The sequence below is a fragment of the Stigmatopora nigra genome, chromosome 11, assembly GCF_051989575.1.
Source record: "Stigmatopora nigra isolate UIUO_SnigA chromosome 11, RoL_Snig_1.1, whole genome shotgun sequence".
In the NCBI taxonomy this organism is placed as follows: Eukaryota; Metazoa; Chordata; class Actinopteri; order Syngnathiformes; family Syngnathidae; genus Stigmatopora; species Stigmatopora nigra.
In genome coordinates this window covers 4,106,693-4,123,485 of record NC_135518.1, presented here as the reverse complement: position 1 = coordinate 4,123,485, position 16,793 = coordinate 4,106,693, and the positions used below count along the sequence as shown (strand labels likewise).

Below are 16,793 nucleotides of genomic sequence, written 5' to 3'. Positions count from 1 at the left end.
TACGCACTTGCCTGTGTTTAAAGCACAGATGTTTAAATGACTCCATTCCACCTCTTTGTTCATCCACTCTCTCTTCGCAAGCTGTGAAGTCAAGTTCCATTAAGTCAAATCTCATTGGCTGCCATCGACATCTATAGATATCCGATCCATTTGAACTGGGATGGTTGCAATAAATATTTGCCAGCTAACCTTCCCAGTCTATTTAGTCAAATTCATCCATATTTAATTCAGTTATATATCAGAATGATGAAGAGACTCACCGTATTTTCTCACATATACACCGTATTTTTAACAAAAATAATGATTGACTGAATCAAGGGTACGGCTTCACAGCTCTGGGGTCCTAGGTACAAATCCAGGCCACGCCCACCTGTGTGGAGTTTGCATGTTCTCTCCGGGCTTGCGTGGGTTTCCTCTGGGTACTCTGGTTCCGTCCCACATTCCAAAAACATGCATGGTAGGCTAATTGGACACTCTAAATTGCCCCTAGGTGGGTTTGAGTGTGCATGGTTGTCCTTCTGCGAATGCCTGGCCACCAGGTGTCAGCTGGTGTAGGCTCCAGCACCCCCTGCGACCCTAGTGAAGACAAAGTGGTTCAGAAAATGAGATGAGATAAATAGAATGAGTGGGCGACTGCCCTATCGTTGCCAGCCCAGTCCTAAAAGGTTTGGATGTCATTATCAATGGGAGAGAATGTTGTTTTCTAAAATAACATTAAAGCCTATCTGACAGTAGGCAGGTTATTGTTTTTTCCATGTTTTATGTACGTGCGAATTTGGAAAAAAAGAGATGCGGTTGATGTAAAAACAGAACTGTTGTCCATCACAGGCAAACATAGTCACTGGTCCGATAAATGGTGAAAGGGTGGATTTTTTTTTAGGCTTTCCTCCCACATTCCAAAAATTTCAGTTCAGTGAAGACTCTAAATCTGGGATGTCAAAGTTGCTTTTACTGCTGCCCACGCTGAAGATATGGTTGCCCTCATGTATATAAATCTATCATTGCTTGTGACAAACACAAAACTAAGTTAGTTTTGTTGATTTATTGATTTTGAAATAGTTTGAAGAAATTCAAATTAATATATTAATGAAAGAAAGTTCAAGTGAATAATGGTTAAATAAATCAAAAATTATATTCATTATTGTATCAATTCAGGATTTGATAGGATGAGGTAAAAAAATGAAAAGCAAAAGATTACTGTGGTCTCACATTTTTAAAATTAAAAATTAACCCTTTGTTGCCTCATTTGTTAAATACATTGGAGGAATGCATAAAAAATGTATTTTTCACAAATATACAAAATATAGAAAACTAAGTTAAAACCATTACAATAAGTGATAAAACCCTAAAATATAATTCTTTAAAACAATAAGAGATAAAAAAAATTTATAGCAAAATACAAATTGTATTTAAAAATACAGAATACATAAATTATATAATTATATATTAACATTTTTGTAAATAATAACTCCACAAATGAACAAAATTGTTGTTTTGTTGTCTTTGTATTTTTTTAATCATGTGTTTTTTTTATTTATTTTAGGACCAATATGTTATTTTATTTGTCATTGTAATTTTTTTGTATTTTATATTATTATTTTTATGAATTTGTTTATTTCCCCTAACTTTTTCATATACTATGTTAAGCGTAAATGCAGGGTTAAACATGATCAGCAAGCATGAATCCTTTTTAGAATTATTTTTAAATCATCTATTTAATGATTAGTTTTTGCACTAAAAGAAATAAATAAACAAACAGATACATAAATAACCAGACAAACAAATTAATTAATTCAATTAAATACTAGCCATAATACACGCCACTCTGACTGAAGCTGAGTGGCACTGTCTTTGTTTACTGGTTAGTTATGGTATCATTTCTTCCCCCAATGTTATCTTCATGGTTCTCCCCATCTTTACTGGACTTTCCACCGCAATGCAGTTGAGGTCTGCGGGGAATGCGGGCGAGCTTCCAAGCTGCTGATTAGTGGGAAGGAGATGATTGCGAGGAGGTTTGCAGGGTTATCACATATCCTGAGGCCAACATTGACATCGCAAGGTTAGAGAAACACAAGAGAGAAGGGTTCCCTCAGCAAGGTCAACGGCTCACAAGTTTTACACACCTTGAAATTGTTCTCTTCCTCCTTCAGGGTACGCATCACCGAGAGAGTATTTTTCTATTCGTCAGACCAGAATAGATGATTGTTCATAGGAAAGGGTGGAATCGGCTAAACCGTTTCATGGAAGACATTTTATTTCCCCCAAATATCCACTTATCTAAGAAAATAAATATTCCTTCTGGCAAATAATTGTGGCGTGTAAGCTTGGGGTGGAATTGGGGAAACCATTAAAAGTAAAACAAACAGCACTTTAGTCACCCTGTAGTTCCCATCAAAAAAGAGTCCATTGAGGAAAATCTCCTTTTCTGTCCAAGCCTCACATAACTGGAACTCCCAACCAAATATTGTAACGTGGATATTTGGTAAATATCAGTATATTCTATACTGAATTACCCTTAAAAAATCTTCCAATTTTGTATGGAATATGTATCCACAATGTATGTATTTATTTAATAAAAAGAAAATTATATCAGGAAATTACGTATTTATTCAGCCTTTAGAAAGAATAAGGAAGGCAAAGACATTTTGTGATTGACAGCTGAGTAAACATACATACATAGACATAAACAATTAATAACTTACCGTCAAAAACTATTGAAATATAAATATTTTTTATAGTATTTTTGTCTCGTTACTAAGTACCAGTCAACTTCTCATTGTTGGATTTCTATATTGAATTGTTAAACATTAAACAGTTTTAATAGCCAAATACTAAAGAAGATACTTAAAATTAGCAACAGCGAAATAGCTTTAAAAAGAATACTTATAAAATGTCTTTATTTTTTAATATTTTTATTTACCATGAAAATATCATGCTCTTATATATAAATATACATACATTCCTACTTAGGTACAATTTATAAATAGCAACCATCCTATCCTGCATGTTTTTGGGATTTTTTGGAGGAAACCACAGAAAACCCACACAAGCCCAGAGAAAACATGCAAACTCTACACGGAAAGACCAATCTGGTTTTGAACCCAGATCCCGAGAACAATAAGGTTTACGCGGTAACCACTCACCGCTTGACCGCTCGAGCAAAACACACAAAAAGTATAAATAATATTTTTTTTGTTTAAATGTTACCAAAAAGACGATTTACGATTTACTGTTTATCCCCCACAATAAAACACTGAGAACCACATCTGCCAGTACTTTATTCTAAACATACAGTATGCCATTGAATAATAATTTACATCTATGCCAAAGCACTACTTGACTGTAGTTTATTCACCTGACTTTGATGCAGGCAAATATGTATATATATGTAAAAAAAAAAAAAAAAAAAAAAAAAAAAATATATATATATATATATATATATATATATATATATATATATATATATATATATATATATATATATATATATATATATATATATATATATATATATATATATATATATATATATATATATATATTTATATTTATATATATTTATATATATATATTTATATATATATATATATATATATATATATATATATATATATATATATATATATATATATATATATATATATATATATATATATATATATATATATATATATATATATATATATATATATATATATATATATATATATATATATATATATATATATATATATATATATATATATATATATATATATATATATATATATATATTTAAATTGGATTGAAGGAACTGGATCAAAAGCCCTGAATATTCATTTTCTATAGATCTAAAACAATGTTTCTGTGAGGGAAAATATTTTAATTATTTGTTTTTAATTTCAGAAGGAAACAATATATTATTTTGCAAAATATGTTGAATATCAAAGTGGAAAATAGAATATATTTTTATATATTTTTAGATTTTACAAAATGATTTTTGAACTAAAAAACCCAGAAATGAAAACATTGGATTAAAAAAAATGCTGTCATTTATTTAAAAAGTGGAAAATCAGGAAATATAATATACATCTATAATCTTCATTTTAATTTGATCCAAAAACAAAAAGTCTGCACTGATGATTTACTTACTCAGGCCGCACAAAATGGTGCGGCGGGCAAAATTTGGCCCACGGGCCGCCACTTTGACACTTGCGGTATAGGGTGTAGATTTCCTTTCACCCAAGGTCAGCTAGGATAGGCTCCAGCAACCCCCGCAATGCTTATGCACGGCACGGTTGATGAATGAATGAAACCTACTAAATTTGAATAATTAAACAAATAAACATCTTATGACAAAACCCAGTCAGGACAGAAACAAATATTTTTTACTGTTTAATATAATTGACAACACTTTAACAAATAGCACTGGAACATCACTCAGTCTAAAAAGCATGACATCATATCAGCATATGAAATGAAAATATTCCAACTCAGACTCTCAAAGCAACCCACATTTAGTCCTCTAACCAACACTGATGTTGCACTCCACAACAGCTGCCTACATGTAAGTAATAAAGCTAATCATTTATGTTTTTTTGGTTGTAATGTCATCATTCACTGAGGTTTTCATACAGCAGGACTCTGCAGTGTGAGTGACAACGTCAAGGAGTTCAAGAGAGTATAAATAGATTGATTAAACATGCAATTTCTCAGGTTCCAGCAACACATGCCAGATTTTCCTCTCCACATGCAAGCATACATAATTCTGCTAATAATTCCTAACCACTGTGTCACATGATACAAAATACACTGGGAAACAATTTTTGTTGCATTAAGTCTGACTGAACTCAGGTTTTTCTAACATTTTTTGGGCAGGGAATAATAAGGCCCCTATTTTCTTGAAAACATAATTTAAACTTCTAAAGGGATTGTTTGGCTCTCCCATTGATGACTTCTTTCACTTTTCAGGTAATTTATTTGTCATTGGTCGCCATTGGCGGAGATAGATGTCTAATTCATTTGGACTTGGAGGAGCTTAAGAACCAATATTAATTGTGTGCGCCAATTGAAAATGAGTTGGACTAGGATGAGCTAATGAACAAATGTTCATTGTCATTGGTTATGAAAGATGAGTGTTCACACCCAGTACTCCCAGTTATGTGTAACTGGATGTCTATTGTCAATGGCAGGCAATGAGTTCATTTCGATCACTTCCTTGATAAATTTGGGGAACTTATAAGTCACTGCCTGTTCATTCTGGGTGACTTCTTATGTTATTTCTGTCATTTCTTGCCCATTGAAGGCTTGTTTTTGGGGCACTTTTGTATGAGTGTCATTTCCTGTAAATTTTGGGTCTGTGTTGTTTCATTTTGAGACAATTAGAATAATTTGGAGGGTAAAAAAATAATTACCACCCACGGAGGCTTGTTTTGCAGGTCTGTGTGGAAAATGCACACATTTTGGAGGTGTTAAATGTGCAATGAGACGATAATGAAGCTACTGAAAAGGATGCTGTAGGCAGATTTTGAAAAAATAGTACATATTTGACAGAAATGTTAAGTTCTCTTCACCTTGATTTTGGCAATGTGTCAATTTGTGATTTCGACAAAAATTGCAGAAAGAGTATTGATTTGAAATTTTAGATGTTTTTGCCATTGGAAAATAATGTGGCATTTTTTTCTTTTTTTTGAGAAATTGTGAATCTTAGATGAGAAATCCAAAGACAGCCTGGGAAATATACATTTTTGGAAGAGTGTAAAGTTTGAGTGGTGCGAACTGGGAAAAATGTCGGGAGAAAAATAAAACATCAAATCTGAGTTTTGCAAATAAACCCCACCATTGAAAAATATGCGTATCTTATAAAAAAAAAATCAAATAATGACGTACAATGACATTTGAAAGAAACAGACATGAGTCCAACATTTGTGTACGTGTAACAACTAGGGGTGTAACAAATAATCAAGGTAAATAAATACAACAGTTGCCTAAGCACAATCGAACCAAATTAGATTGATTGTTAAACGTCGGGTGAGATGTAATCCTTTTGTATACAGTTTTAGCAAATAAAATAGTTTTCATTAAAATATCTCAATGTTTCAGAAACATGATTGTCAAAAATGGCATCAGCAAATATTAAACATTTGTCATGAAATTGATTATTTATACCCCTAGTAATAACAACATAAGTGGGGAAAAAGATTAACTTGATAGAGGAGAAAACTGAAAATAGGCACCCAAAATTTAGTTAGGAAAACAACTGTCAGACCTAAACCAACTTTAAAAAAAAAACCAAATTGAAACCCGGTATTATGTGTCATTCACGATTGGCAATGTAAAACTATAGCAAAAAAATAGAACAAAAACGTAATCATAGTATATAGTTATAGTTCTCATACAAAATATTACATGTTGGGAAAAACTGGATTGAAAAATCTTACAAATATGTGCACTGACAAAGTAAAATTAGTAAGAAAAGAAATTACACTTTCAATGACACTGAAACATGACTATTGAATTCCAACCATCTCACCTCAAATTGATTTAATTATAATAACTCAGATTTCTTGTTGATTTTGGTCATGTAAAATTCATTCAAAAGTCCGGAACTGCACATTTTCCGTTTGTTGCTATCAGTGGCAGTGAATGATTTAACGTTTACATAAGTTACAGAATGAATTAGAATAGTGAAATGAAAGTCATAATTACCTGAATTGTTCCTCCTGAGTTACTTTACTATATTTGGTAGTTATTCAGCATCAGTTGTTGCAAAAAGCTGAACGCTTATCAAAGTTTTCCAAATCAATATTCCCCTAATTTTGGAAATCAATGACACACAAACCACCCAAGGTCAAGTGGCCAATACTTACTTTTGAAAATGTGACAAATGTTGCTGTGCAGGGTAACATATTATGTTTTTCTGTACAAATCACTTCTATATATGAGAAACTACTGCTAAGTGCTTATTTGCAATCAGTCTGTGGATGTTAATCCACTCATGTCCACAGGAGTTCTTTCAATACAGCTGCGGAAATGTCTTAAATGTCATTTAATGTCAAATATGACAATGGGCCAACAAAATTTGGACATCAAAGGAAGTCCTCCTCATATTTGTGGCGGATTGTCGGCAGCTACGGCCGAGTACTCAGTATCGGACGCGTTGGAAGTCTCGATGAGGCGCGCCAAACCGGTCCGTGTAGAGTATTTGAAGATGAATGCCTTCATGAGGTCGTAGCGGTAATTCCGGTTGATAAAGTTATAGAGGATAGGGTTGAAGCAGCAGTGCAGCAAGGACAGGCACTGAGTAAGATGCACAGCCACGTAGAGGAAGTTCTCCAGGCCGCAGGTCAGAGGCAGTGCACCCATCTGGGAGAGCGAGTCGGCCAGTAGCACGCCGTGGTATGGCCCCCAACACCCCAGGAACACCATGATGTAGGCCAGGATCACACGCCTGCTCACACGCCGCTCCTGCTCCACCATGGACGATGGCGGGGATGCACGTGCGAAGGCTCTGGCCAGTAGTGCGTAGAAGAATGCGATGACCGGAAAGGGGAGGACGAAGCCCAAGAGGATGAAACTCAACTGGATGCCGACCATCCACTCACCAGGGTTCTCTTCAGGGTATACGGCTCTGCAGAGCATGCTGCCCCCATGTGACGCCTTCACTGTACGTACAAAGTACGTATCCGGCAACGAGGCTACAAGTGCTAGGAACCAGACCCCAACACATACCGAGCGGCGGGCAAACTTGCGTCTTATACCGCCCTGGTTTTCCCGGTGGCGCGTCACGCTTAGGTAACGGTCAACGCTCATGCAGGCCAGGAAGAAGATGCTCCCAAAAAGGTTGACAGAGAAGAGTAGATGCGTCAGTTTGCATGCTACCTCGCCAAAAGGCCAGTGGCCGTGCTGGGCTAGCGAGCTAACCCAAACGGGAAGTGTGAGGCAGACGCATAGATCAGCCACGGCCAGGTGGGCAATGTACGTGTGGGTCTCGTGGCGAGGGGCGGAATCCCGCTGGGCACGAAAATTCACCCAGAGGACCAAAGCGTTAGCTGCCAAACCCACCACGAAGATAAATGTGTAGAGGACACACATGGAGTGGAGGAGTGCTCGACGATTGAACGCCGTGGGGCACACTGTGGTGTCCACACTGTGTGAAATGTTGGAAAAGCTATCAGAGAAGTTGAGCTCGCCCAAGGACTCCCACAGGTCCTCCATATCGCTGGTGCTCAGGCTCATCTCCGCAATGGCGGGGAGTTCACACAAACCACAGGCGCAGGCAGAGGAATCCTGTGAAAAAAAGACAATACCCTGTCATTTACGTGTTAAAACATGGGTGGAAAAGGGAAAACAAGAAAGTAGATGAAGGGAAAAAACAATACCAGGAGCCCGATTTCTTGAGTGGAAAAGGGATAATCCAAAAGAACCGTGGATGAAGGGTTATTCGAGCACTGGTTTCTTTAGTGGAAACTGTAAAATAAGAGGGTGGATGGGGAAAAAACAAAAACAATATGATTACCCTGGTTACATAAATGATTGAAAAGAAGAAACAAAACAATGGATTGAGAGGATCAAATATTAGCAACCCTATTCCTTGGATGGTAAAGGAAAAAAAACAAAAAGAACACTAACAACCTTTCTAGAGATGGAAAAGGACAAATAAGATGATGGATTGATTGGGGGTTATTCCTGAATTGTTAGTTTTAGATTTGAAGTCAGGCTATACCCAAATTGGCTAAAAATAATATGTAGTAAATAGATTTAGCTTTTTGTGGCGGGAATCTGAACAGTTTGCACCACCACTTCTCTAGTTAATGTTCTCAAGGGCCGCTGTGGGTGCAGGTTTTTGTTCCAACCGATCCAACACAAACAGTTTAAGCAATGAGGTTTCTGCTGAAACAAGAAGCACCTGACTGCAATCCACTGATTGCACTTTTAAGATATCAGATTGGTGGAAAGATTTCCTCTCATACGTTGGAATGAAAACCCGCACCCACTGTGGCCCTTTCTGGAATAGTTTGGAGACCCCCTGATTTATTGGGAGAACAAAGGAGGGGAGAGACAAAGAAGCGACATTGAAAATAGAAAGGAATACATAGACGTCATAATGGCCCAGACATAGGCTAGCAAGATCGTCATCATACGATAAGGAAAAGCATGAGTTGGTCAATGTATTCACTCATTCATTCATTTTCAGGTCCACCCATCCACACAAAGGCCACAGGGATGTTGGAACTTATCCTAGCCAACCATTGGCTAGTAGGCGGGGACACCTTGAATTGGTTGCCAGCCAATCGCAGGGCACAATAGGAAAAACAACTATAAACTCTCAAACTCATAATAAGGGACAATTCAGAAGCTTCGCCAACAAGGCTATCATGCATGTTTATGGCATGTGGGCGGAATCTGGAGTACCCACAGAAAACCCACGCAGGCATAGGGAAAACATGCAACCCCCTGGGGATTGAACCCTCAATCTCAGAACTGTGAGGATGACATACTAAATTGGTTAATTTGTTAAACACAATTGCTCCAACAGTTGCAGGGAGACAAAGTTGGAAACCTTCACGTGGTGTCTCCTGAGAGGCCGCTCGCCGCGGCCTGCGAATTCCAACAAATACCACTCAGAGCTGCCAACAAGGAACGTGGCACCCTACGTTTTTCATCCAGCCGGAGATATTTGACTGCCCCTCACCTCCGACTACCCCCCGGATGAACTAATCCGCGTTCCAGTGGCAGCTCTAGCGCTGTCTGAGGGTAATCCTCAGGCGCTCGTAGTGACTCAACAACAACAACAACCAACAGTTGCATGGAATAGGAAAACAGAAGGGTGGCTGTGGGGTATATTATCTCGCAAAACATGAGAAGGTGAAAAAGGGGGGAACAAACATCTGGAGTGCCCACATTTCTCAAAATTAAAAGGAAAATTAAAAAAACAAGAAGGGAAAACAACAAGTCTTATGAGGGTGAAAAATGTAAGACTGCTACAATTGCACAGATGGAAAAGGGAAAACAAGGGGGTGGGTGAGGGGGAAAACCAATACAAGTATTGAAAAGGGCCAACAAATATGAACAAAGATAATTTCTGTTTTTCTTAATGGGAAAGTGTAAACAAAGGGGCTGATGGGGGAACAAAAAAATTGCACCTTAGTTCTTTAGATGGAAAAGGGTGGGGGATTGGGGGGGGGGTGTCTAGGCACACTGTATAATTGTGGAAATAAAAGAATACTTAATATTCCAAAAGTAAAAGAAGGCTAGATTTTTTTGTCACTGGAAAGTAGCTGTAAAGAATATTTATTGAAAGATACATTGTGTTTCAGGGACCAGGTGAACTGGCAAATGGATATTCAATTTTAAATTAAGATCATGGCACCCTAGTTAACCTTTTATTCTCACAGACAGCACAATCTCATAAAATAGTCACTTATGGTCTGACACCCAACTCTGAAGAATCTTAATGCAGTTAAACTTGTTCAAGCAGAGTTTTCCAAATTTAATAGAGCCTTTCTGGCGTCCCATTCATTGTCAGGATGATGGATGGATGCATGCTGAAGGAGAGTCAATGTGGGCGTACATACGTTTACAAGGAAATGTTGACATTAGCTAAACTAGACATTAGGAAGCGGCATAGAAACCCAAACAGTGTATTTCCGGAGCGTTCCTAGCATTCCGAAATAAAGCCGGGTCACTTTTGCGAGAAATTTGATGCCACTTTATAGAAGGTTTTCCCTAAGGAAGTCAAGAGAAAAACTTTTTTTTCTCGCGGGGTCGCAAAGGAACTGTCACCGAGTGGTTGATCAAAGAAAAGGCAGCTTGTAGCCTTGAACACAGCATTTCTACAACATCTGAAGCTAATAAGGTGAGTCCATGTGCAATACATTTCAAATGGCTGCAGTGACGTAAATATAGATGTGACAGAAGCATTATGAGGCGGTCACATAAACACTGTGCAAAAAGGGCCTAAAAATGTTTCCTGTTTTATTTTAACACGAGAAACTAAAGAGTAGTTCAACTTTTAAGTCACATATGAAAGAAATATTAAAATTAGATTTGCCAGCCTCCAGAAAAAAACACTTCTCAGTCATTATTTAAAACTGCATATACGTATGTGTGTGTATATATATATATATATATATATATATATATATATATATATATATATATATATATATATATATATATATATATATATATATATATATATATATATATATATATAAATCCATTTGAACGATGTAGGTTGGCAGCGAATGAATGAATTGAACACCTATCACCGTCCACGGCAACTAACAAGTTAACTTTCAGGCCCCACCCAGCTTCAGTAGTTGTATGTATTTTTAATGATTAGCTTCTGCATGTTAAAACGGCTTCTAGTAACATTTGGCCTAAATCCATCAATGGTAAAGTAGGATCATAAAACTGGCAGTCACCAGAGGTAGAGTTACAAATCATTGACCACAACTCTTGCTCGTGCAAAGTGTTTACTGCTGTTATAATAGAAGATTTGGGACTTAATAGGCTCATAAATCACTCCAGAAATTCTAATTACTGGGAATCACTTTAACATTATTAACGAAGAACATCTTGTGTGATAAAAGATTACATTGCAACGCTTGTTTTTTTTTGTATTCTACTTGATAGTAGGGCTACCGTAATCAACTAATCGACAACTCATTAATTGTCACATAAACCACCATTGATATTTGAAGTCAGATATTTTTTTAGGAAACTGTTTACCCAAAAATGGCCAAAATCTTATTTGACCATCTTAAATCATTGCGTGCCATTGACAATAGACATTAAATTCATTAAAACTGGAAAACTGGCCGCAAATAACCATCTTTAAGTGCCATTAACAACGCCAGATGTCCAATTCCTTTTGACCGGTACTGGTTTCATTCAACCCTCCCAGTCAATAGAAACAGGACATCTGGCTCTACTCACAACAGCCAATAAATTGATCGTAAATATTGTTCTATTTATTTCGAATGTTTTCATTTTTATTTTCCACCATTTTTTACATTTGATATCAAAAGATAGGGAGGAAAGTATTTTGAATGGTGTGCTGAAGGTACTGTATTATCTAGATTTTTAAAAGTAGCAAAAACAAAAAGGGAAAACAATATATATTCCCAATGGACATTTCCAGCTGAGGTCTTTACCCAAGAGGAATTGATATAATGTGGTTTATATATGTGAATTGATTAGTCGACTATCAAAATAATCTTTTGTGGGAGTCCTACGTGACATTACATTCTTCAGAACAGGGGGATCATCTCACACAATGGCCTTCTATTCCTTTATATTATATGGAAAAGACCTGAGCCAGGTAGCTCGGCAGGTTTCAAGCTAATCAGTTCTTCAACACTCACAGACATCAGATAACACACACACTGCCGAATCTTTGGCTCAGGCTTCCTTGATTTTAATCTGAGTCTCGTTAAGACAAAATACGGGAATAAAAGGTATTGAAATGATTTGTGCTTGGAGGTTTTACATGTTAAACAGACAAAACATACACACCCAACATCTTTGGATTAGCCAGTGGAAAATATGATAATGCCTAATCAAGCAAAAGGCACAGAGAAGAAATCTGGGACAGAAAAACAATACAAATACAATAGCCGATATGACAAATTTTTATCACAATTAAAAAAAATATATATATATCAGTTGATATCGATAATTGTCACGATAACTATCACATCCTTGGTCCTTCAAATTTAAAACTTCAAACTTCTATGAATAAGTAAATAAATTACTTTACTTCAATCATAAAAGTAACTTTGTGACCTCACTTTTAAAAACTAAATATAAAACCTGATGAGTTTAAAAAGTGTTTTTGTTAAAGATAAGACAACTCCCTCTTTACACCATAAAAGTAATGAAGAATAAAACCTGCAGAAATTTTGACAGGCATCTTTATTTGTATAAGTTTGCCTTCAAAAGTGCGATGCAATAAGAAATGAATAGAATAACAATAATAATCAACTGAGGACATCATCAACATTGGCAAGCAACTATTTTCAGCCTCACAAAAAGAAACAATGTAAATTCACCTCACATGACTATTTAGAAGGAATACCATTTTAAAAAAAGAAAGAAATTCCTTCTAGTCTTTGTTTATATGATATTTTGATGATATTTTCCCTGCGTTAGCCAATCAATAACCTCTTATGGCATGTGCTGTATACACGTTAGTGAGAGAATTAAGACTTTGGACTGATGTCTTAAACCTGTACCTGCAGGTTTGAGAGATGGGAAGATATATTGAGCGCTGCTGAGATTTGGTAATCTTGTTTGTTGTCAGTGTGTCTCACATGCCTTCATAAGTACAGATAAAGTACACAACAGGGAGACTTCCCATGGATCTTTTAGTGGGTATGCTCGGTGTTGTCCTGCATCTCATGATCGCTGATTTTGGCTGTTCTATTGTCCTTTTGCAATCATGCTCATTGTATGTCGCTCTATCGCTAAGCCTGCTAAGCCTCCTCATCATCCTCTTCATCTACTGAACATTCATCTGGAACTAGCGTTCACAGCCTACTGTGCATGTTTTTGGGTTGTGGGAGGAAACCGGAGTAAAAAGCCACAAAGCCTGGGGAGAAGATGCAAATTTCACACAGTGAGGATCAACTTGTGACCCCAAAACTGACCACATCGGGCCATCTGGAATAATAATAATTAAAAAATCAAATTAACTTGATTCATCGCCCAGCTATTATGATTGTTAGTGCAAATGGTCGTTTGTCTCTTTGCGCGCCCTTCGGTTTACCGGCGACCAGTCTAAGGTGTATTCTGCCAATTGCCTGAAGTCAGCTGGGATAGGCTCCGGCAACCCCTGAGACTCATAAAAGGACACACGGTACAGAAGCTGAATGAATATATTTATTTTTTTTCCTGTGCTTGTGGCCCGGTGGCTGAGTGGTGTGGTCTGGTGGAAGAGTGCATTGCATGTGTTTTACAGTTCTGAGATTGAGGGTTCAAGCCCAGGTGGGTACTGACCTTTCAGTGTAGAGTTTGCATTTTCTCAGCGGGCTTGCGTGGGTTGTTACCAGGTACGCTGGTTTCCCCCCACATTCCAAAAACATGCATGGTAGGTGGGTCGAACACTCTAAATTGTCCCGTGGTATGAGTGTGTGAATCGTTTTCTGTATCCTTGTGCCCTGCCATTAGCTGGCCAACCAATTCAGCTGGTGCCCATAGTTGGCTGGGATAGTCTACAGCACCCCCACAACTCTTGTGTACATTAATGAATTAATTTTACCTGCCCAAATGGGGATTCTTACTTTTATAAATAATATAAAAATAACACAAACATTATTTTTGTTATGATTATTCTACGGTTAAGGAATATAAAAGCCATCATCACATCTTCAGCATTATTTTCCAGGCTGGCATGAACATTTTCTCACATTTCTGCTAAAAAAAAATCTAAACATAAATACAGATTTATTTGATTAAAGGAAAGATCCAAATCTTTTCTGAACAGCCCCCCACTCACAGACCCCCTCAAACACGCGAAACAGTGGAGTCGCGAGAGGTGAACCGCATTATGGTGAGACTCTCCCCCTGGTTGACTTTCAAATGAGCTCCAAACATCAGCTTGTGTCTCACAATACACATGCAAAAAACGTCTGTGAACCAGTTATATGCAATGCAATATGTTTTTGGGTTGTTTTGTCGCAAGTTTTTACTGTCGAACATCAAAAATTAAACCCAAATACAAAATAATTAGGAATATTTCTCATATGTACCAACGCGTTTTCGCCAAACTTCTCCTCTCAGCAATAATTTAAAATAAAAGCAATACAGCAAATTGCGCGAATTGAATTTGGAAACCGTGCAAACATCTTTTAAATTGACATTTTGGAGTAAAGTGTGGAGAAAACATGAGAAAGAAAAGCTGCAACAATAGCGTGAAAAGTCTCTCCCACAGCACTTTAACGCATCATTCCAGTTTACCTTTTCAGGTCTTTTCGCCGCTTCTCCGCTTTTTTTGCTTGGCTTTGCATCAAGTCCGGACAAAAAGTGCACGTCTATCAGTTGAGACGTCCTCGCGAGAGTGTGCCTTGACTCGTACTAGTGCACTTGCTGAATGCTGATACTGATCGGGTAAGCGAGAGAGAGAGAGGGAGAGCGTGTGGGGGTGGACGGGGGTAGAGGGGGACAACGCCCCCAAGGCTGGATTATTGACATCGTCGGCATGGACGGGTTTCGGCCAGAAGAGGGACATTGGTCGAACGTGCTTGTCCTGCTTTAGAAGATGAAACTATACTTGTTTTACTACTTGCACAATTTTAACTTTAAACCTCAGGGCGGAGGTCAGATGGGATTGGCTCCTGCACCCTCTGTGACCTAAGTGAGGACAAGGCGGTTCAGAAAATGAGATAAGATGAGAAAATGGAAGAATCTGGTCTCATACTTTACTTGTAACTGTGACATGATGACCTTCAATCAACCTTCTGCTGTCTGAACTGGGAAGCCATCAGTGATCAATGTCATATGTGACTTGATTCAAACAGATTTGTGTTAGGTTAAGGATTTTTTTTAGGGTCAGGACACTCAACAAAAAGAAGCAAGGAAAAATATCTGTCATAAACGTTTATTTATGTTCATTTCAGGGGTCATGTCATGAATATGACTATTTTATGACACAAGGCGTAAGAACCATTCAACAAAAAGGTTACTGCGCTGTTGTTACAAAATAAGTAATTCAATATTACAGTACACGATGAATTAATTACTCTGGCTTGTGAATGGAAATAACATTTTTTACTTTTTTGTTAGTGGAAAAAACCTCTCAAACAAGGTGGTTGAAAGCGTTGAAAAGCGAAATTCCTTCACACAACTATTGAAAATGTTGAATAATAGTGTCAGAATGACCGAAATTATTGTGTCAATCTAGATTCAAGTTAGCAGAGTGATCCACTTAAACACACATACTGGAGATTCAGTTTTACTTAATCAATTCATGCTGTATGATTTGAACAAAAACAGAATGTGAAAGCAATTTAAGCGCAACTGGCTCTCCTGAGGGGTTTTGAAGGCCTCGCCTTGCTGTTTCTTGACTAGGAAACCACACACAGTCAACCACATTGACGGTTGATCGGCTTCCACCCAAAACCAACTAACGTTTTCTCTGAAACACCCTTTGAATATCTAACAATATCACGTTATGTCGAGTTATGATTTTAATCAGAGGCCTGTTATTACAAGTAAAACTGTCTGTTTAGGAAATGAAGACAGACAAAAGAGGGTTCAACGTGAAACCTTGTGATTTTTCTTATGATAGTGATTTCATTTCCATCTGTATTGGTGACATCATTCAACTGAAAAACTCAACTGCATAACCACTATGTATATTTAGACATAAGCAGGTAGCTTTGGCTATGAAGAACAAAAGACAAAATTTCATCAATAAATACATTAATAATAATTTAATGGTATTGGTATATACTATTGGTAATGATATATATTTAATGGAAATTGGTCTTTCAATGGTATTGATGATGATTTGTTGATTAGACATTAAATTATTTTATTAATAGTAGTAGTACAACTTCAAATGTATTGAACCTCAATCGGCATCAATGACAGCTAATGATTCATTTGTTTATTCATCTTGCGTGCCGCTTGGTTCCGGAGGTGCTGGAGTTTATTCTAGCTAACTATGGGTGGAAGGAGAAAACCCTAAATCAGTGGCCAGCCAATCACAGAGGGTGCCGCAAAGCAGACGTTTGTGAATTGTGTGATCAAGTGTGTGCACTACTACATTTTGGGAAATTTCCTATCTGCAGTCACATTCCTTCATT

General features: G+C 37.1%; 1 protein-coding gene across 1 annotated transcript; it reads right to left on the bottom strand.

Annotated features, from left to right (window-relative positions):
• Window positions 1-4,361: 4,361 nt before the first annotated feature.
• On the bottom strand, window positions 4,362-15,078 carry LOC144204606 (atypical chemokine receptor 3-like). Its single transcript, XM_077728672.1, has 3 exons — window positions 14,944-15,078; window positions 8,361-8,448; window positions 4,362-8,268 (listed from the first exon to the last, which is right to left on the bottom strand). The coding sequence occupies exon 3, from the start codon at window positions 8,215-8,217 to the stop codon at window positions 7,084-7,086; it is 1,134 nt and encodes a 377-aa protein (XP_077584798.1). The 5' UTR covers window positions 8,218-8,268; window positions 8,361-8,448; window positions 14,944-15,078; the 3' UTR covers window positions 4,362-7,083.
• Window positions 15,079-16,793: the final 1,715 nt, after the last annotated feature.